This window comes from Puma concolor, chromosome C2, assembly GCF_028749965.1.
Source record: "Puma concolor isolate L17-30 chromosome C2, mPumCon1.1.hap2, whole genome shotgun sequence".
In the NCBI taxonomy this organism is placed as follows: domain Eukaryota; kingdom Metazoa; phylum Chordata; class Mammalia; order Carnivora; family Felidae; genus Puma; species Puma concolor.
In genome coordinates this window covers 68,061,567-68,084,375 of record NC_141675.1, presented here as the reverse complement: position 1 = coordinate 68,084,375, position 22,809 = coordinate 68,061,567, and the positions used below count along the sequence as shown (strand labels likewise).

At 35.7% G+C, this 22,809-nt stretch overlaps 1 protein-coding gene across 8 annotated transcripts in view; it reads right to left on the bottom strand.

Annotated features, from left to right (window-relative positions):
- Window positions 1–22,809, bottom strand: part of NAALADL2 (N-acetylated alpha-linked acidic dipeptidase like 2) — a 1,363,282-nt gene that overhangs the window by 701,984 nt on the left and 638,489 nt on the right. For all 8 annotated transcript variants that reach the window (XM_086674748.1, XM_086674747.1, XM_086674749.1 and 5 more), the window contains one exon: window positions 5,167–5,668. In XM_086674748.1, coding sequence (XP_086530874.1) covers window positions 5,167–5,660 — 494 coding nt within the window. In that variant the 5' untranslated portion in view covers window positions 5,661–5,668. The remainder of the gene's footprint in view (window positions 1–5,166; window positions 5,669–22,809) is intronic.

Here is a 22,809-nt window from a genome sequence, read left to right as displayed (position 1 = left end):
AGAAGTAAACCAATTATGTAAAGAAGTGAAGGTATTTCAAATAGCAACAAGTTAAGCATAGACAGAAGTGACTGAGATAATCACATTAGATTAATACACACAGACACACACAGACACACACATTTATACATACACTAACATGGTCTTCATACTCCTATGCTAATCTTGACCATGTCTACAAATGTGATCAAGTGTACCTAAACTTCTGCTTGCTTTTCTTTTGTTTGGTCAACATATAAAGTACTTGCTTTAAGTTAACATATTATGTGGGTTTTATTATGGGGTAATTAGATTCTTCAACTGGGATATATAGTCAGTATGTCTATCAGAGATTCTCTACGAATCACCACATTCAAATATGTACTTTTCTCAAATACTGAACATAACCTTTATGTTGAACAATATTTTAATTCAGGGAATGGAATCATAAAGTACTTTTATTCTATTTACATTTACTCATTGAGGCTAGATTTTTTTTCTATTCTTAGATACAAATTCCACTAATTCTTGTGACTGTTATGTGACCTGAGTTCTTCTAGTGAGTAATTAAAATGTTCAGTGTCATTTAATAGTCATAACTTTGAACTTTTCCCCACTTTTGACCATCTTTAAGTTGGGAACCCTGAAGTCAAAGTAAGGAGAGTAGTCAGCTCCTTTGCGTTGTGTGTCTATACCTTCAGGGCTGAAATAGAGCAAGTAAGACTAGGTAAAGTGGGAGCAAATGGTTCTCACTTGATAGATACTCTTATGAACTGGCATGGCACTTCCTGAATCTAGCTTGACTTGTTAGGTGAATTTTCCTTTTGTGCTGTTTTGTGGGTTCTTTGGAGATCCATTCATCCCACAGGTGGGGACTTCTCACCTTCCTTTGATGTGAGTAATACATTCTCCTCCAGCTCCAATGCTTACTTCTTCCACAGACCGTATCTCTAGCTCTCTCTTTGATAAGTTCTTTTCAGCCATCAAGGAAGCTTTATGGGAGAAGATCTGTAAGACTCCCTCCAACCCCCACTCCATTTGGGCTACTGTAACAAAATATTACAGACTGGTTGGCTTATAAACATTTCTCATCGTTCCGGAGAATGGGAAGTCTATCACAGCACTGGCAGATTCATTGTGCTGGCTGATAAGAGCCCTCTTCCTGGTTCATAAAGAATGTCTTCTCACTATGTCCTCACATGATAAAAGGACTAGCAAGCTCTGTGGGGCCTCCTTTTGTAAGACTGCCAGTCCTATTTGTGAGAAATACACCTTCGTGACCTAACCACCTCCCAGAGGCCCCATCTCCTAATACGATCATATTGATCATCGGGATTGCAATATATAAATGGGAGGGAGGCATGACACAATCCTAATAATCCTCTCTCTCTCTCTTTCATTCATATTCATATCCTGTCTGTCTGGATATAGTCCATAGAAGCAAAGTTTGTCATAGGCCACCCAAAACCTCTTCTTTTGTACTTTTATCTGCAACTAAACCAATCCATCTCTTATAACTTAGATTTCTCAAGTGGAAATCAGGCAGTCTCTGTGAGGCAGCTATCAAGTTCTTCCAAGTAGTTCTATTAAACCTTTTTTTCATTGGACTTGAGGCTTCATCCTTGGGAAGAAATTGGGACTTAAAACCACCACTAGCAGCAATCTCAAAAAAAAATCCTTTTTATCGGTTCTTTTATTTCTTTTAAAACTGGGTGATCATCTCAGAGTTTTATGCTATTCTCCCCTTCAAGTTTTGCATGCTGTCCTAGTTAGATACGCACTATCAATTGTCTTTAAGCCTCAGCTGGAACTGAGATATCAACACTGTACTTTAACATTTTTACAGTATCTGGTTTTGATACGAGTTGTCACTTTTTTTTTCTTTAAATCAGAAGATAGCAGATCCTCTGAGTAACTTTAATATTACAAAATATAAAATATTTTATAATGTAAGTAGGTATTATATTAATATTTTGAATATAATCATTATATGAAAAATAAAAATGGTAAGTCAAATGACTTTCAAAATACATAGTATAATTGACCGGTTATATATAGATCACTTACTTACTTACCAGTTATATGTAGATCACTCACTTACTTAGGCACTCATTTCGTTAGAAAAATACTTATTCAATATTTACTAGACAATAGGAGTCTAATGTTGGACAAAGCAAATTTAGTCCATTCCCTCATGGAGTCTGCATTCTAATCTATTATAAAAAGAATATATTGTCTTTGCACAACCTTTGGATGTTTGGCAAGAACTGTCCTAATCTTAGAGTATATGAAAGGATGGAGAACCAGTAGAGAAGAGAGAAAGTAACTAATGAACAAAACAGTGAGCCAATAAGAGCCCAAAAGTAAGCATAAATTGATGAAAAGTAGCAGTAGGTATCTGTGATATAGAGTTAATGCTAAGATGACTTAGTAAACATAGAAACTCATAGTAGGGCATTTGGTTACCATGACTCTTAGGGAAAAGCTTGTCTTTGGATGAGATGTTATTTGGAAAAAGTTACTGTAAACATATTTGTATGAAAATATTTACTGAAGAAAAATCTCTTATCTCAATAAAGAAAAAAATGTGGCTATTTGATGTAGTACAATTGGGAATATGTGTTCAACCACTGGATGCTGCCTGGCAATATAATTGTTAGTTATTATATTTTTGTAGCTAGCTTTGAAATATATATTTTATGGATTTTCAAGTTTAAGAGGAGAATATATGCTTTACTGTCACACAACTCCTATTCTGAGGAAAATAATGAATACTTTTATTTAATTATACATTTACAATTTTAGAACCAGCTGCCTATTTGCAAAAAGGACATTAAGTCAGCTTTTAAAGATATCTACGATGCTGAAAAAAATAATAATTATAATAAGTAAGGCAAAGAAAGCCAGAGAAAGGAAATAAATATGTAGGCTAGTCAGTACACAAAAAATGCATGCCATAAAATTCCTTATGATTTCAATACAAATAGGACTCTGAACTTACTATAAAGGCCAAAGGAAAGAGGGAAGAAGCTAGTTTATGAGATTCATTGTGTCCACAAGTTAAAAACTAAGCAGTTGACCAGGAAAACATATTAATTATTAGTATTAACAAAAAATTTAACCCATGGATTCTTTTCCAGAGGACACTTTTGCAAAAGAATGTCCTCAATGAAGATACAGTTGACACAGTTTCATAGAGTTCTGTTTTCCTTCTTCCTCCCAATCTCTGCTTTAGGTGGTTGGTTTTTTTGTTTGTTTGTTTGTTTGTTTGTTTTTAAATAACAGCCCTGTGTCAGTTAGATCTATCTTTGACAGACCCCTTGCATTCTCCCTCCTCCAGGGAGATGAACCCTTCAGAATGACTTCCCAGGCTCGGAGTCCGCAGTATCCCTGCTGGGTTCAGTCAATGGGACAACTAGTAGGATACTGAAAAACAGGAGAAAGGGAGAAGCTGCCATACTTCTTACTTTCTCTCTGCCTTCAGTAGCTGAGGCTACATCTCCACCCCCCTGCACGTGTATATATAGAAAGTTCCAGCTTCCACCAAGTTATCCCAGGTCCCTCTGTCCCTGCAGCTTAGGTTTAGTAATGGCTTCTTTTCTTTGGGCTGCCCCACTGTCCCAGCTGCCTTCTCAGATTTTATCACTGATGGAGTAATTTCTCTACTTTCAATGCCCTCTGCTTTAAATATTCAGAGAGCAGGGGCGCCTGGGTGGCGCAGTCGGTTAAGCGTCCGACTTCAACCAGGTCACGATCTCACGGTCCGTGAGTTCGAGCCCCGCGTCGGGCTCTGGGCTGATGGCTCAGAGCCTGGAGCCTGTTTCCGATTCTGTGTCTCCCTCTCTCTCTGCCCCTCGCCCGTTCATGCTCTGTCTCTCTCTGTCCCAAAAATAAATAAACGTTGAAAAAAAAAAAAAAAACTTTAAAAAAAATAAATAAATAAAAAAAATAAAAAAAAATAAATATTCAGAGAGTTATCTGTTGTCTGTTTGATCCTGACTGATAGAATCACCCACTATAAGTTAATGACATATCTTTCAGGTCAATTCTACGTAAACAATTTTACACTGAGCGATACCATGGAAAGTCTGCATATTACATGCTTAGGCAACAATGAACAGCAGGTGCAGAAGGGTATAGGAAACAAACTGCCATTAGGCATTAAGATACGATTTTTAGGGAGAGAATAATAATTCACCAGTACCAAAACACAAGACATTTCAGCACATAGATGCCATGATGCATCTTCAGTGGGTATGCTCCCGAGGAGCTCCCTAGAAATGCACAGATGCCAACATCTTGTCTGTAATGAGTCAATGTAACCCAGAAAGAATATCCTGGGGAAGTAGCACCCTCTCTCTCATCTACCTATAAACAACATATAGGATTCACTTAGGACTGTCTTTTCTTGGCAAATAGGGAAGATATATGGGAAAGCTAACATTCCAGGTCTTCATTTCACTAAAAATGTAAACTAGCAAACCCTTTACAAGACAACATATATGCTAATAATATAGCAACCGTTTCAAGATACCCATTAATTATAAGACAACGGTGAAACTTTTCCCAAGAACTCAGATTAATGCTCAGATAAATAATATTTTCTTATCATTTAACTTAAAAATCAACACATTCTGGCTAGAAAGTTCATGTGCAAACTTACCTTAAAGAGACAGATGAACTTTTAGAATTGCCTTATATATGGAACCCAATGGTTTTCAATAAAAATGTGCTCTGAAATCCGGGAATGCAAGAAACCAAATACTATCGGTGCTTGTCTTAGCTCTTAACCATAAGAGATAGTTACTTCAGCCCATAAAAAGAGGTTTATTTCATTCTGGAGTCATTAAAAATTTCAATCATATGGCTAATACCCTAGTTTTTATTACACATATATCCAATTGTGTTTGCACCCTAATTTGGCCTACCTGGGCTGTCCAAGAGGGAGAATATGCAATGACTGGAGTCTTTCAGTCTCCACAGTAGTTATGATTCTTATTATCAATTAATACAACAGCATCATAAATTTGAAACGTGCATCCTCTCTGTGAAGGGTGTGCTGGCAAGTTTTGCTGCTTGGCTTGTAGGACTTACCTTAAACCATGGCAAAACCACCAATTCAAACTCCCTGTGAGACATGTTTCTCAGGAAATGCATCCCACCAGCATCAATTTCTTCTCCACCTACCTGAAAGACTTCTTAATATCTTCTGCTTGGATTGTCTTGAGAATCTCTTGGTATAAGTGAAGATCAAGCGTTCCTGAAGTTGTAGCATTTGAAGGGCAATTTTTATGTGCATAATAGCCTATCAAAATCCCCAAAATAAATAAAATGGTGGCTGTGCAAAGTATTTTTAAAAGGCGGCAAAAATTGCAGGGGTTGCTCTTTGGTGCAGATCTTGTATAACGGGTTACATAGTCAGACTCTTCTTGAAGTCTCTGAAACCTTCCTTTGGGTGAAGTTGCTGGTTGAATGGAATCAAGATTGAGGTCTGCAGTCTCTGGATTCTCCAGGTTCTGATTCTCAGCACTATCTAGCTGGAACTGGTCAAAACCAGGCTCCTCCAGCTCCTTTTCCATGTCCCACTCTAAGTCAAGGGCAGTGGCTTGAAGGTCATCATTGTCTAAATACTGTGAATGTCCTGGAGCTCTTTGATCTGCATTGACCTTCTGATAAGCCATCTTTTTACCTGTGAAAATAAGAGAAGTATATTTTCTTAAAATAAAATGTGAAACTGAATATGGAAAACCTCATTTAAAATGGAGGTGGGGGGACCAGCAGATTACAGATCCCAACAGGAAGAGGCACACCTTGCATTCCCAATTGGAAGAAGCCTATTTTACTACCCTACAAGGAAAGGAAAAGTTTCTCCCTGCTCAGCAACAAGCTCAGCAAATAACAAAATCCAATTCAGCTAATGAGAAACCATTAACACCCTGCACACTCACTTTCTTTCAATGGACTTTTCCTTCAAAGCAGCCCCTCCAAATTTCCTCCTTTTCTCAATAAAGTAACAGTCCTCTCCTTTGATCTCCAGGCTTGCCTATGGTTTGCCATAGTTTGCAGGTCCTGAATTGCAATTTCTCTGCTATTCCAGAATAAAGCCATTTTGCTGGTAAAATAACTGGCTGTTTACTTTTAAGGTGGACAAAACAAACAATAAAGAAAATCTCCAAGGTAAAAAGAAAAGACAACAGCAATCATATTAGGTTGCTAAATAAAATTTTACTGATAAAATTTTAGTGAATATAATCATGGGAAATATACTGCCCCTATAGAAAAATCACATATTAGTTAATTATGTAATCTTCTGTTTTTCTGTTGATGTTTATTATAGGAAGAGGAGACAAATGAAACTTTGAGAAAACATAAAATAGACACACACACACACAATTATTCCTTTGAAGTTCAGGAGAATAAAAAGATCACAAATGTACAAGTGCATTGAGGATAAAATATTATCATGGAGGAAAAATTTAAGCTTACACATTGTCAAAATCACTTTTAAGAAAAACTAAGGGCAGAAGCAATAAAGCTCTGGTTTAGTAGTAAGTTAAGGAAGGAAGGAAGGAAGGAAGGAAGGAAGGAAGGAAGGAAGGAAGGAAGGAAGGAAGGAAGGAAGGAGAAAGAAAGAAAGAAACAAACAAACAAAAGAAAGACAAGAAAGACCCTGGGATGATTTTTAGTATCAGAACTATTTTCAAAAAGAGATCAGGATACAATAGAAACAGAAACTAAATGGAGTGATAATGTTATTGAAATACAAGAAACAAAATATAATATGTTACATAGTCACAAATTATCAAAAGGACTGGAAACTCTAAGGCCACCCCAGAAGACCAAATGTTTCCGTGGAATTAGTAACAGGAATTGGCCTGTATCACTGAACGTTAAATAAAAGTCTGGGATGGCATCTTTCCAAAAAGGGAAGCCTTTTGCCAGCTAGGAGAGTTTGGTTTCATAACCTTGCTACAGGAGTGGCAGATGGAGATTTTCTCCCCTACACAGTTTTGGATGACAGTTTGTTATATCCTGCAGAGTGGTATTAGGCTAACTGGGCTAATTAACTACAAGTGGTCTTCTGTCTGTATTCAGTAACCCACTGGTGTATTATGGTTGCAGATTAGGAGTATTTATACTTAAATTTTCTGTGTATTAGATTTGTCATCTCAGCTGGATTCTAAGGTCCCTCACTATGTTTTATGATTTTTCTATGTGCCCCACTGTGGTGGGAGAAGAATAGAGCTCAATGGACAAGTGATCAGCTAATTGCCTTAGGTCCAGTGGTTAACAAGTAAACTCTGATAGGAAGATACAGGGACTTCATGGAAGGGAGTGGCATTCTACAGAGAATTATGGGTATATGCAGCTCTAATCCTGTCTGGCAGAGATCCATATTAATTAAAATGTTCTGATTTTTTAAAGAGTTCAAATATAATTAAATATTAATCTTACAAAATAAAAATCGTAATTCTGACTAGATTTCTCATCTGCTACCCTATAATCTAGGATTCAGTCTTACCCATTGTTGACTCCATAACAATAAGTAATGCATGTCAGGTACTGGGACAGGCAGTGAAAACAAAGATAAATGGGTCCTTAATCCTCAAGGAAGGAACAGTTCAATCAGAGATAAATGCATGAACAAACCTATAAGTTGAATAAAAAATGTAGAGTGCAAAGGAGACTCAGGGAATATGGGAAAGGCTTCCCCAAGAAAGTGATCTCTGAGATATTTCGGCAAGAGAGGAAGAGCTAACTAGGGCTGACCAGGGGTGTGAAAGGATGACATTCAGGCAGGCGAAATTTACAAACATGCAGAGGAATAAGAATGCATGGTGCATGGACCACTTGGAAAATGCAAAACTACCAGCACTCTAGTACAAGGAAGGAGCACATGGACTGGAGATTCAGAGAAAAAGCTAGGAAAGCATATTTGTGGGTAAAAGGCTTAACTTCTGTGTAACTCACGGTCTTCATCTGTGAAATGGGCATGATAATAATATAAACTTCATAGTGTTGTAATTAGGATTAAGACAGGGCACCTAAAACATCCATTGAGTGTTGCATAGGCTCTATGGCTTAGAAGGGACATTTCTGGTAGTAGAGGAGAGAGGACCGGGGAAGACTGATGGAGGAAATGAAATGAGTTAAGTAACGCAGGAGAAATTATAAGGGTAAGACGTTGTGGAGAAGGGGAAGCTACATTATATTCACACACATGTACGCTCACATATAAAATATGCTAGTTGTGATTTGCTTGTTTCCATTTAGTTCATATGTAAGACAAAAAAGAAAAAAAAAGCACTACATGACATAACAACTGTTATCATGAAGGTGTTTATTCAGTACCATGCATTACAATAGACTCAGGAATAATTCTGCACTTTCCCCAACCCCTTTCCTTCCGTCTCCCTCCTTCCCTTTCACTTAGCCTGGTTTCCAAAGTGATTCAAGAAAGCACAACAATTGAATTTTATCCTTGCTCATACCAAGACAAGCAAAAAAAAAAAAAAAAAAGAAAGCAATGGTTGGAGTTAATGATAATTATTCATATAAGTTAGGAGAGCGTTGGTAAAGTGTTAGAGGAAGACTCCAAATCACACTTAGTTAAAAAAAAATTTTTTAAGGTAAAAGAAAATCCAGGAGGATAGGAAAAACTTGAAGGTATTAGAACTAAAGGCTTTCTAAAATCCATAATTCTAAATTCTCTCTGAATGCAGAAGAGGAAACTGAGGTCTAGAGTTGAATAATTCTTTAGACTGAGAAAAGTGATGCTTGGGTACATTTTTCTTAAGGTGATTTGTGGTTTTATAAAAAATATGAGATTAGGGGCACCTGGGTGGCACAGTCGGTTAAGAGTCCGACTTCAGCCAGGTCACGATCTCGCGGTCCGTGAGTTCGAGCCCCGCGTCAGGCTCTGGGCTGATGGTTCAGAGCCTGGAGCCTGTTTCCAATTCTGTGTCTCCCTCTCTCTCTGCCCCTCCCCCGTTCATGCTCTGTCTCTCTCTGTCCCAAAAATAAATAAAAAACTTTGAAAAAAAATTAAAAAAAAATATGAGATTAATAATTTATTAGCAGTAAATTAATGTTAAATACCCCACAATTCAAATTGTTTTAACATACAATTTAAAATACTGAAATTTCTTAACACTAGTCATTTTTTTCTTTTTTAGCTTACACATCAATAAATCCTTGCTATCTTGAAATGATATTATGATATTTATTTCTTTAAGTGTTCCGTTCATGCATTATTGATTAATTTACTTAGACACTGCCCCATGGTGGTTCTTTAGACTTCCCTGTCTCTCATTTTAATGAATCAGAGTCTCTCTCTTTAAAGATTGTTTCAAAAATTGAATTGTAGGACATGTCTTATGCTCAAGAAAGACGTGGCACACAGGAGTTACTATGGAAATGTGCGATCTCTAATTATGACCTCTAATACAAACATTCAAAGTCATTTCCACACAAATCATTTAAAAATCAACGGCAGCGATGAGGGAGAGTTTTCATCTCTAGCCTGACAGTAGGCATTCCATCACAAGTACATCAGCAATTTAACGCTTTTCAAACATCAGACAGAGCCATCAATTAGAATGTAATGCAGATACAGATATTAAGTCCTCACCATGATGGATATCTGCCCAACACCCTTACTACCACTTTTGAACTCATTACACATTTATAAACTTACCCTAAATTCTATCTTCCAGGAGAGCAGTAACTGGGTCAAAGGTAAATGGAATCATTCAATGTAACAAATTCCTAAATACTTCAAGAAAACTTCCAAGGAAATAAGTATGGGCGAATGAACATACACAGTGAAGCATTTAAACCATTTACATTTGTAAAATAAGTTACATATATATTCTATACATGTTCTGTACATTTTATATATATTTAGAAATCGATTTCTTTAAAATTATCTTGCCTCAAGGAAAATCGTATAGCTTTTTGCAAAACTATAAATCTCTGCACTGATAGTTCTGTTTCACTTAATCTATCTAAAATAAACTCCTTAAAAATAAAACAGAGTACCACTAAATAAAACTGATCATATATTCAATTTTGAGTCAGCACAAATTATTTTATTCATGCTACAAAGAATGTAGCCTTCCTTAAAAACCTATGCTCTGTAAGGTAAGTAAACAACATAACACAGTGTTTTATCAGAATTTTCAAATGCTCAAGTACAATAAAAATTACATTATAAAAAGAAATCTTCAGCAAAATCAGCATCTCTTAGATATGATTATATAATTATGCCATCCAAACTTCATGTATTTTCTGTTACTGATATTCATTTAATTTATATCATCATATTATTTTATAACTACTCTATATGAGTAATTTAAAACATACATGTAGTAGATTTCAGAATCAGCCACATGAATTTTCCTCCAAAAGAAATGTACAGTTGACTCTTGAACAATGTGAGAGTTGGGGGTGCTGACCCTCCATTCAGTTGAAAATCTGAGCACAGGGGCGCCTGGGTGGCGCAGTCGGTTAAGCGTCTGACTTCAGCCAGGTCACGATCTTGCGGTCCGTGAGTTCGAGCCCCGCGTCAGGCTCTGGGCTGATGGCTCAGAGCCTGGAGCCTGTTTCCGACTCTCTGTCTCCCTCTCTCTCTGACCCTCCCCCATTCATGCTCTGTCTCTTCCTGTCCCAAAAATAAATAAACGTTGAAAAAAAAATTTAATAAAAAAATAAATAAATAAATAAAAGAAATAAAAAAAAGAAAATCTGAGCACAATATTTGACTCCCCCAAAACTTAATAGCTTACTACCATCTGGAAGTCTTATCAATAACATTCAAATAACACATATTTTGTATGTTAGATGTACAATATGCTGTACTCTTAAAATAAGCCAGAGAAAAGAAAATGTTGTTAAGAAAATCACAAGGAAGATAAGATACATTTACAGTACTACACTGTATTTATCAGAAAACAAAACAAAACCCATGTATAAGTGGACTGGCACGGTTCGAACCCATGTTATTCAAAGGTCACCTGTACTTTGGTGTAGATCAGGTCATAGAAAATTGTTACATTTGCTCAAATAGAAATATCTGCAGCATCCTCACATTCTATATTATACCACTTAGCGTTTTTTATAGAATGCAATTTTTATGAAAAGTAGAGTATATTCTCTATACCAACATCTCTTATTCACTTAGATGAGATCCCTTCCCACCCAGGCCCATACCAAAGTCTAAATTGTTTTTAAATTCAACATACTAAAACATTTATCTTTTGTATACACTTATCCTTTTATAAGGAAAAGAAAGCAGAAACAAGTTTAACTAAAAGGTATTTTTTCTGGATTACGGCAGGCTTAAGTCAATAAAAAATGATTTTGTATTCTTACTGAGCATATGATTAGTTTAAAAATAAATTGTTACTTCTGAATGCTTTCTTTCACACATTTTCACTGGCTGAAACTAAATAAATTAATAGAAATAAAAGATGAACACCAAACCAGGCAGAGATTTCAAAACATAAAATACAATCTGTGGCTGCTGCAGATCTAGCCTAACACAATGGCTGGCAAATACTTCAGATGATAAATACATGTTAAACAGAAATTTTGTTTAAAAGCTATATATTATTAATGCCACTTAGAAATATAATCACAGCAGTATTACTTTCTTGCTCAGCAATCACAGAGAGGAAATTTATTACATGAATGTCCTGGCTTTATCAATCTCTAAATTAGTGGACTCTACAGTCAGGCTACTTGATTCAAATACTAGCTCTGCTATGTAATTCAGACCAGTTACTTAGCATCTTTATGCTTAAATTCCACATTTGTAAAATATTGAACTATATTTGTAACATTACTATGAATAAATGAGATAAATTATTAAAGGTGCTTAGAACAAGATCTAACACGATACAAATGATCCACTCATAAAGGATTACTCTAGAAATTCTATAGCTTAACAGAACAGAAGTACATATTTGGAGCTTACAACTTTGAAGACTTGGTTAAATTAAATTATGTCCAGAGGCCTTGAGTTTCAGTAACAAGAACCAAGAGATAATGAGGAATTGAGCAGTGGACTCAAGGATTTTTGAGAATGGGAAGCACCTTCTAATTACTAGCTATGGCTCAGATAAGAGAGAAAAATGGCTAATATTTATGTAGAAGTTATTGTTGCATTTACTTACAACCACCAATTCTATGTCTTGTTATTCTTTTTACTCTACTTACAAAAAGAAAAAACAGTTTTTCTATAATGCTAACGATTTCAGTTTAATGGTTCTAGGAATTAGTGATAATTAAACATAGTGATAATTAATCATCAACATGAGTTATATACGTTTGTTGTAGAAAACCATGTGTGTCCTAGGTGATTGACTTCATCTACTGACTTTGATGATACTGATAGTGTTTTCAACTCGTGTAGATCTTATTAGAATTAGAAACACATCTAACAGCTTCCCTACTTGTAAAGTTATTTTATAAGCAAAATAAATAAATGACTCTGGCAGACTAACTTTAAAACACAAGGCAGAATCTCAATTTCCTATGACAGTTCTATGATTGAATCTTTACTGTAGAATGGGAGAAAATATTCATATAGTGTTTCCTGAAGCTTTGAATGTCAAATCATTTGCTGGTTTGAGTAGAATGATTTGAGGCAAAGGCATTTCTTAGAAATGTCAGTCCATCATCAAAAGGCATTCATTATGCACCTTCGTGCAGTATTACTTTAGATGCTGTACCAGTGAACTATATGAGTGCCCAGAGGAATTTTTAAATTTAAGTTTAAGAACATTCCTTATAGGCTGAAAACATTTGACATAAATTTTTCAGTATGAACCTGGTTTGTACAAATAAAGCCCATGTTTGTGGAATAAATATTTGTTGTTGAAAGCTTTAATGGTCTCAACTTGAGAGCAGAGCCAAAGATAAAACTATAAAAACAGTAATTCAGAAAACTGTTCCCTGACTTAATTTTTTTAGTATAATGAGATTTTTTTCCCAATCTGGTTTTGTGAAATGGCCCTGGAAATTGCTATAGCATCTGTAAATGCGTTAAGAATTCCTTCTTTAATTATAATTTTGCATGTCAACTGCATAAAAGAAATGACAATAATTATTTGTTGTTCATGCTTCACTAATTGAATAAAGAGTATGTATGAAGTAAGGGAAAATTATCTGTTTTATTTTTAGGAAGAAAAATAGTCAAAACCTACTCTTAAAATGGGCAATAGTACACCAAATTTAGGCAGAGCAGTTAATCAAACTGGAGAGTATAAAACTAAAACTTTACTCTGAAGCCTGAGTTACCTTGATCACTGAATTGACATGTAAAAAGTATGCTTATAGGATACAAAATTAATGAGCTGTAAATTGCAAAAATCAGTCAAAACTGTTTGAAGGAAAATTATTTAATGAAATACAGCAGGTTTGTGTAAATGTGTTTTATATCGCTTGCATATGTATGACCACATGCCAGTTCCCTGAGTGGGCCAGCCTTTCTTTCGGCATCTGTGTGTACCTGAAATTTGCGTAATGCACTAGTGGGATGGTTTGTTGGGCTCACCTGGTTCCTGTATTTATGATAAGGTTCTGCAATATTAGAATGACATCATTAAAAAAAAAAAGAACGATATCATTCAGTTCAGGCAAAATTTGGCAAGCAGAAGAATTCATCTAAATTGACTAAAATGATATAGAGTATAGTCTCTGGATTTCCTGAACAAGTAGTTTGAACACTTAGTACTATTTACAATATCTATCATGTGAGGTTAAGTTTTTTTTTTTATTATTTTAATGTTGATTTATTTTTGAGAGAGAGAGAGAGAGCGCGCGCGTGCGCACACTAGCAGGGGAGGAGCAGAGAAAGAAGGAGACACAGAATCCAAAGCAGTCTCCAGGCTCTGAGCTGTCAGCACAGAGCCCAATGCAGGGCTCAAACTCATGAACTGTGAGATCATGACCTGAGCTGAAGTCGGATGTTAACCACCTGAGCCACCCAGGAGCCCCTGTAAGGTTGAGTTTTAACCACCATCACAGAACTCTTCTACTCAGTGATGTGAAAACAGTTTCTGTTCCTGCCATGGACTCCTTTCCTGGTCCTTTTTGGTATCTGCTTCTACCTAGATTTAATTTTTGTTTTCTTTTGTTTTGGCCTGGTCATCATTTCCATTTATAGACATATTTCTATCATCCGCAGAAATACTTATTTACTTCCACAGGACTTACATCCTTTTCACCTTCAGAGTACTTGAAGTGGCCTCCATTAGAAATGAACATACATAAGATGAATGAAACCACAAAACTACAAATTACAGAAGTGTGGAGGAGAACAAATGCTGAGAGTCTGGCTAAAGAGAGCCATTATAATTGAGTTTCAAAGCCATTCTCAGCTTCACTGCAGTCAGGGCTAAGAAGGCTGTCTGCAGAGTCCTCTCAAGTTCCATCATCCTTCACCTAATTTCCCTTGTTAATGCACAAGGCTGTCAGTCTTAGCTGAAGAGTTTGTTTGTAATTTTATTATTTTTTTAAGATATTGCTTTTTGTAGTTGCAGGTTTCTATGTTAGGAAGATACATTTCTCTAGTCAGAGAACTCTATGAGTCTCAATTTTTTTTTTTTATCCTATACACTTAGATTTTGATACACAGAAGAATGTGCCCATGTTATGCTATGCAAAATAAAATGCTAATAGATGCTCCATTGACCCCTTAAAATGAGCCAGAACCTACTATAAGGTTAAAGTTTCATAAACATCCTGTCGTTGCGTCAAATAATCCTATATGTTAAGTACTACTATTATCCTTATTTTATAGATGAGGCTTAGAGGTTGTCTTTTTCCAAGCTCTCACAGCTATCAAAGGCAAGCAGCTGGAATATCACACCCAACCTGTCAAATTTCAAAACCTACTCTTTTAAATAGTCCAATATTCAGACTCTCTAGAAGTCCCCAAAGTTGGCATAATAATGAATTCAGAGATCTTACTGATTGAATGATCCCCAGTTATGTCATCATGTGACAACTCACTCCAGGATTCTCAATGTCCACTAAATCTGAATGGTCCTGCCTCGACCTTTAGATCTCTGGGTGCTGCTCCGACCCTAGGACCTAAAAGAGCTCTGTCGTCTGCTTTCCACAACACCCTGCCAGGCATCGATGTTTCCTGGCACTGTAGTTTTGAAAAAGGGAGAATCGCTTCCAAGTACATTGCTCTCTGAGGAGAAGACCACAACCTCTACTTTATGGTCTCTTCCTAGCAACCCTTTCCAAATTTCTCTTTTCTCCTGCTGCTGAGGGACAAAGAGCAAAACAACTGTACTTAGAACTTGAAAGCTACAGTTCACATACGACCTGCCGGAGACCTGTTTTCGGCCATTAAAACCCTTTTGTCCATCTTGTCCTACTCCCTACTATGTGTGGTTTACACAGGCCTAAGAGGGCTTCAAGGGTGTCAAGAGTTAACGGTCAATACAATCACCACTTACCACTTGGCTCTTTGAGAGCTGTCTGCCAGGAGGAGCCTCTTAGCTTGATAGATACACTGCAATTTTTTATCCTTTTAGCCAGTGTGAATCATCTTAAATTGTTGTTTTTTGACTACGGCTTTTGGATTTCCAGGGGACAGAGAGATGAAGCTGTTACCTACATGAGGCCACTAAGCACTCTATCTTTCACATTTTCAAAGGTAATTTATTGGTTTACCTTTTAGATATCTTTACTCTTCAAAAACTATCAACAGGCTTCTACAAACTGCAATGCTTTATTCTAAAATTCATATTGCTGTTTCCTAAAATGATAACACAAAAAGACTTTTGGAGGCCCAGAGTCATAATCCAGTGTACTCACAATCTGTGCTTTTCATTTTCTGAAATGGCTCTTTTCATACTTGTTTCTTTAGGGTGTTAACAGGAAAAAGTGTTAATATACTGTGATGCAGTAGTTAACTGCTGGGAAAGAAGGCAGCCTGGGAAAACCCATGGGTACAGTATATTTGTGTTACTGTAAAAATATGTATCATATAAACCATTCCAAATCTGTATTAGATAAAATCTGGAAACCTATTCTTTAGCTAAAGATCAACAAGGAAGATCCGGATATAAACATTTTTGTGTTCAGCTTTCAAAGTATTAGACCATAAGCTAAAGAAAATTAAAATTGGTGATTTAACCCACAATAATACAATGATAGGAATTCATTATACTTAATAGCCTGTTATGCTCTTTATAAGACAAAGATTACAATATAGTAATTCTCTTAATCTTAGGGCTAAAAATTAGTTTAAGTGAATTATGATGTTTGGTTAAGTAGCAGAAAAACATTAATGTGAAGAAAACTAAAAATTGTGAAGCTTTCAGTTGACAACTGATGACAGAATCAAGGTTGAAATGCTTTTCAATAATTATTGCAAGTAATTTTGAAACAAATTGTTCAAGGTCTCGCTATTCTTTCTTACTTCTAAAATGCCATATCATAATTACATATATATGAAGATAAACAAGGATATATTTTTACAGTATTTTATTCTAGGCCTCCCACTGATTCAAAAATGGAATATTATCTGAAGAAAAAGGTGACAATTATTATTTTAAAGTATGAAATTCAAGTCCTTTCTGTAAGTGACCTTTCTTTAAGTATGATAATACTAATAACTGCTAACCTTTTCAATAAAAAAGCATGTATTAAATAATAAGAAACAGGATGAGAAATACTGTAGTAATATGTTACATCTGTATACAGTTTGATATTGAGAAGTTAATTTTTATTACAAATTTATACACATGCGTACTAATAGCCTTAGGTAAATTAAAGCAACTAAACAATCCACTAAAAACTATATTGGGCACTGCTTATGTCATTTCTATTTTATTTAGGAACAGGAGTATTACAAAAAATGGAAGACCTCCAATCACACATAAAAGTAATGCTGATATGAAATTAAATGTCAGGCAAAAGGCATGAAAATGCAATATTCGCAAAGACATTAAATGTAAAACATTTAGCAGAACTTTTATATAATTGACATCATTGAAAGGTAGTTTATTATAATAATGCATGCAAAATTTTAAAATTCACCTAGCACTTCAGTTTTAAAATGTCAAATATTATTACTTTACCAACATGAATTTTAGCTTCCTTCCAATTTTCTTTCTTCCCATAATGCATCCTTTATCTTTTTCTTTATATTTTTCTCTCCTTTCCCATTATTTCATTTTTACTTCTCCATTCTTATTTCACTATTGATATCTCAGTAATTCATTGAGAAATGATAAAATAATAAAACATAAAGAGTTTGTTTTATTTTTTTCTGCATATTGAGAATGATATATCCTGAACTACAAATAATCAGTGGATTCTTTTTATTTGAAATGATTCCCTGATGACCAAACCAAAGATTATGTTTTACTCTAGCATTCCAAATGCTTTTAAACCTCAGCCTTTAAAATATTAGTGAAACTCAATTTATCCTTAACTTGCTGCTTCGGAGTTCCATAATGTTACACTATGGGGGAAGAACTAAAGACCCTTCTCCCTAACACTTTTACAAAAACCCCCTTCAGCTATTATGATTGGTGAGACTATTCATTCCCATCATCCTCCACAACTTTAACCTACATATTACTCCCACAAAACCTTTCTCAATCATATATATCTTAGAAACAAACGCATTATTTTTGTTCTTCCCCTCACATTCTCTCTTTTTGAATCCTGTAAAGGGTTGAATCTTTCATCATTTCCTGAGTACTCTGAAACATTTGGAAGCCCAAATAATGAAAATATTATAGTTTTTGCCTGAAAAGGAGCATAGTCTTTAAGGATGTAGAAAATAAAAATTAAGTTGAGTTAAAATGGGAACATACACTGCAACAAAGTTGTAAACAGTAGATGACCTTGATTAGTTTAATTGTGCTAAGAAATACAGCATTAGGAAAACAAACAAACAAACAAACAAAAAACAAAAATAAAAGCACACATTTAGGTGCCACTATGTGCTATTTACATTACTTTATTTAATTATCGAAACAACACTATGAAGTTACTGTTGTCATCCCTGTTTTACAGACAAGGACACTGAAGAGACAGTTGCAATTTGGTCTAGATCATACAACATTTGAACCCAGTTAATGTAGGTCCAGATTTTGTGTCCTTAGCCTCTCTGCTACTGTGACAGAAAGCAATCAAATGAAGGCACATTTTTCATTCCTCTAGAAATTAAAAATAATAACAATAAAAGAACATCACTCAATTTTACCACAATCAATCCCTAACAAAATTTTGTAGTATGACCTTTTCCCATAAGTTCCATCCCTTTGTAGCCTTTCCAGGTTGGGGGCGGTGGGGGGAGGGGGGATAGTTTTTCAGGAAGAAAGTGGAGAGAAGAAATGAATAAGCTCACACATTCACACGCAGATGTAAGTCTCTCCACTATGGCCTCACTAAAATTGCTGGTGACTTCCCCAAATATACTTAAAATCCATGCTCATAGTTACTAGATACCAAGGCTCATGATTTTAATATCTAAAGTTTTTGGGGCGCATGGATGGCTCAGTCAGTTAAGCTTCCGACTTAGGCTTAGGTCATGATCTTGCAGTCCATGAGTTTGAGACCCGCGTGGGGCTCTGTGTTGACAGCTCAGAGCCTGGAACCTGCTTCGGATTCTGTGTCTCCCCCTCTCTTTGCCCCTCCCACACTCATGCTCTGTCTGTCTCTCTCTCTCTGTCTCTCTCTCTCTCTCTCTCTCTCTCTCAAAAATAAGTAAACATTAAAAAAAATTAATTTCTAAATTTTTGTTTTCAATAGACTTTTCCTCTCTGCCTCTAAGAATTAGGTCTTATCATATTTTATTTCCCACAGTTTTTGTAATGATTCGTTGGCCGGGTAAATATTTGTTGGACCAAACTCATCATTTTGACAACCCCTAAATATTCATGATCTCCTCACATTTATATCCCTGTTCTTTCAGGAATACATATATATCTTAAGAGTAATTGTCTAATTTAAATGTGACAGCTTTTAAACGAACAGATTGAAGGACAGTGCAATATATATTTGTTATAAAGTGTCTTATGAGAACTGTAATTAAAGCATGGGTAACTTTTACAGAAAAGGAATTCTTGGAGCCCTGAGCACCAAGAAGTGCATCTATCCTAAGTGGAAGAGACCATGTGGAGAGGCCCTGAGACCAAATGGAGAAAAACCTGAGCCCAGGCTTCCGAACCAAAGTGCCACACATGTGACCAGCTGCCAGCGGATACTCAAAGAGTGACAAGGATATGGAGCAAAAGAATAAGCCAGGTGAGAACTGCCCATATTTGTTTATCAAATAGACATAACAAAAAGCTGTTGTTCAAAGCCACTATATTTGGGGGTTGTTTCTCAGCAATGAATAAATAACCAGAAAGAATAACCACTTAAGCTATTTTTCCAAAACAGAAATCTGACCAGGTCATCTGACACCTTAAAATCATATGAAGTCTTTTATCTTAAGGAATAGAACATTTCACAGATGACTTTCCAAGACACATAAGACCTTGATGCCTGGGCAGGCCTCAGCTTCCATTCCTACCCTTTCCTGGACTTCCTGCTTTCCAGTCTCTTCTAGGCACACATTACATGTGTTCTGCCTCTGCCTGATTTGCTCAGGTTCAAATTCTTGATTTTAGTTCTTCTGTCTAGCTACCTTTTATCTTTGTACACTAGCACGGTGTCTAGAACCCTGCAACTGCTCAATAGATGACAGACTGAAAAGGGGCATGACATCTTGAAGACATTATAAATTTAGGGTAAGGTAATTGCCATTTAACCAGCAATGTGTCTTACAGCAATTACTGCAGTTCATTTAGCCTTTTAAAGAGAATGTAATATCTATCCTATGTACTTGTAAGAGTTAATTAATGAATAATGTTAAATGTTGGAACCAAATTCAGCTGATAAGCTGTAAAACCCAATATATATGCTAGTTTTAAAATTATAAATTACTAGAAATCAAGAGAGATAGGTTTGAATTCTGGACCTGCATTTACTAGCTATGGTCCCCAGGGCAAACCACGTTTCTTCATAGGTAAAATTAGACTTGGGTGTGTGAAAACCAAATGAGATAATTCATAAATCTGTGTTTTAAATACTATTGACCAATATCATATAGTTCACAAAAGATTATTAATAACAAATAAAAATTGGTTAATACTAACTAAGGGGTGCCTAGGTGGCTCAGTTGGTTGACTGAATTCAGCTCAGGTCATGATCTCACTGTTTGTGAGTTAGAGCCTTGCATCAGGCTCTGTGCTTACAGCTCGGAGCCTGGAACCTGCTTCAGATTTTGTGTCTCCCTCTCTCTCTGCCCCTCCCCTGCTCACACTCTGTCTCTCAAAAATAAACAAACATTAAAAAAATACTAATTAAAATAATCACCCTTACATGTACACTATACTCAGTCACCCCAATTCTTGAATAGAGCTGATGTAATTCACCACAAGTGATTTTGCACTACAAGTTCCTGGATTTCTCTTTTTCCTAAACAAAACTCAGAGTCTGGAATGAGAGGATATGACAGCAGACCTTTGGGTTGTGTGCCATACATGAAGATTGTATCCAGGGAATTGGGGACACAAGAGCAGAGGGAAAAGAGAAGCAGCCCATGAAAAGGTGGCCCCTGGAAAATTCATCCCAGCACTCACCAACTTCAAGTCTCTTAAACACATAAAGGTATTTACTTACACTGTTTAAAACTGGTATCTGTAATGTGGACATACACAGAGTTAAAAAAAAAAAAAAAATCAGGTCCTCTATTTTGAGGGGGAAATGTGAAGAGATCTATAGGAGAAGATTAATCCAACTCCCCTCCTGAACATAATAGATTTTGAAAGGAATCTATCCAGAAAAATCCATTTAGCTATGCCCAGAACAATCAAAACTGACTGTGTAGAGATTGAAGTGCCTCAGTCCATCTGCTGATGATTCTTATTGGGTTTTGGCACCTTCTCCATAGTTACCGAGCCTATGTAAAAGAAAGCTATGCTTCTTATTTCTAGGACAAAAACAGATGGTGCTCCAGCAGGTAATAATTTAATTAAATGGCTCCTAAAGCATGAACAAATTGTTCCAAAGAAAAGAAAATATTTTTTATTATTCTTTAAAAATACAGAGGGGGAGAAAATAACTAAATCACGTTTGACTTTTTTAATGAAACAAAATTACGGTTTACTAAATCTCCTGTTGTTAAAAACAAAGTGCTTCCCTCTCCCTAACTTCCTCCTAAATCAAAATATGAATTATAATAATATTGTTGTCATTCATCAACTTTCATTTAATCTGTAAGAAATAAGTTCAAGTTAAAATGAAACATTTTACTATAGTTGAAATCAGATATTCTTGCTATAGGACTAATTTTTATGATATTCAAATTAAGTTGCATAATGTACTTTATGGATTAAACACGAAAAAATAAACTATATAACTAAAATGCAGATTCTAATAATCGAAAACAAAGTTTTCCATTCCAGGTAAAGCCAGAAGACCCTGCAAAGCTCTTGTGATACATGGATTAAAGATATCATTAATACTAGAAAACAATAACAAGTTTGCATTATAATACAGTAAAGGTCGGTCACTTGAGTTTAGGATGGAAATGGGTATGAATCCCAGTATTCGCTGCCACATACTGGCTATGTGACTTTATGACAGGAAATTAATTTTAAGTTCCGTTTCCTAGCCTGTACATATACATACCTACCCAAACACAAAATGACTGTAGTTATATAGAGTCATGGTACGAATTCAAAGGATAAATTCCAAGCACTTAGCACGGGTCTTAAAACAGAGTTAACATTCTACACATGGTCACCTATCATCATCGCCTTTAACATCTATTAAACAAGAAGAATATGTACATAATACTGGAACCATAAAAATATAAACCAAAATACATAAAAAAATTCTTTAAGTAAATTACACTCTATCGGTAAAGATTAAACTAGTGTATATACACATTTAAAGTGTAATCCAGAAGTAAGCTGTGGGGTTTAAATAACAATTCAATAATGTTGAAATTAAGGAGGGTTCTGATGGGAACTAAAGCTGTACCTTGAAAAATGAATAGTGCTTAAGAATGAAGAAGTCACTTGGGGCGCCTGGGTGGCGCAGTCGGTTAAGCGTCCGACTTCAGCCAGGTCACGATCTCGCGGTCCGTGAGTTCGAGCCCCGCGTCAGGCTCTGGGCTGATGGCTCAGAGCCTGGAGCCTGTTTCCGATTCTGTGTCTCCCTCTCTCTCTGACCCTCCCCCGTTCATGCTCTGTCTCTCTCTGTCCCAAAAATAAATAAACGTTGAAAAAAAATTAAAAAAAAAATTGTAAAAATAAAAAAGAATGAAGAAGTCACTCAAAGAAATAGTGAAGATGAGCTCGGAAGTTGGGAATAGAATCTTCATGTAAGAGTCAATGAAGGGTTATTTTGTTGTTGTTTCTTTGTTTCTATTTTGAGAGAGAAAGAACGTGTGTTATATAATTAAAACAATATAGTATTGGCATAAAAATAGATCCATAGATCAATGAAGTATGAAGTAAACTAGAGAATCCAGAAATGAACCCATGAACTTATGGTCAACTAATTTATGACAAAGGAGCCAAGAAAATACAGTGATGAAAGGACAGTCTCTTTAATAAATGGTGCTTCTTTCATACTAGGTGAAAGAAGTCAGTCACAAAAGACAACATATTATAAGATCTATGTATATAAAATTCTTTGTATTCTTGTGCAAAAGAATGAAAATGAACCAATCTCTTATACCATATACAATAATTAACTCAAAACGGACTAAAGACTTCACTGTAAGACCTAAAACCA